Genomic DNA, 380 nt, shown 5'->3' with positions numbered 1-380 from the left:
GCACTTTACCCCCGCGCCGGAGATGGCCAAGGGGGCTGCTGCCTGCCAGGGGGCAAAATCAGCACTGACGCTCTCCCGTGAGGGTGCGGGCTGACAGCGGGGCACCACGGCAGCGGGGCACTGCAGCGGTGACGGGTGAAGCTGTTGCCAGCCGTGCAGCAGATGTCTCCCGAGGGAGCCAGCACCCCTCCCACCCCAGGCTCTTATCAGCACCAAATGGCTTAATCCTGCTGACTGTTGCCGTGGGAGGAGCGGGGGTGGTTGGGGGATTGGCTCATATTTATAGCTTGCATAAGAGCGAAGAAAAAGGCCTCTCTGGAGAGGGCAGCCAGCGCAGCAGAAGTAGCCGGCCCCCGCTCTCGTCGGGCTTCTCCCGCTCT

General features: G+C 64.2%; 1 protein-coding gene across 1 annotated transcript in view; it reads right to left on the bottom strand.

Annotated features, from left to right (window-relative positions):
* Nucleotides 1–120, bottom strand: part of LOC104501615 (7-methylguanosine phosphate-specific 5'-nucleotidase-like) — a gene marked incomplete at both ends in the record, with an annotated part of 3,770 nt that extends 3,650 nt beyond the window's left edge. Inside the window, 2 exon segments of the mRNA XM_010145453.1 lie at nt 5–32; nt 34–120. Coding sequence (XP_010143755.1) covers nt 5–32; nt 34–120 — 115 coding nt within the window.
* Between the last annotated feature and the right edge of the window lie 260 nt (nt 121–380).

Source organism: Buceros rhinoceros, unplaced genomic scaffold (genome assembly GCF_000710305.1).
Source record: "Buceros rhinoceros silvestris isolate BGI_N320 unplaced genomic scaffold, ASM71030v1 scaffold22181, whole genome shotgun sequence".
Taxonomy (NCBI): domain Eukaryota; kingdom Metazoa; phylum Chordata; class Aves; order Bucerotiformes; family Bucerotidae; genus Buceros; species Buceros rhinoceros.
The sequence above is the reverse complement of the archived record's forward strand: the minus strand, read 5'-3'. Positions and strand labels throughout refer to the sequence as shown.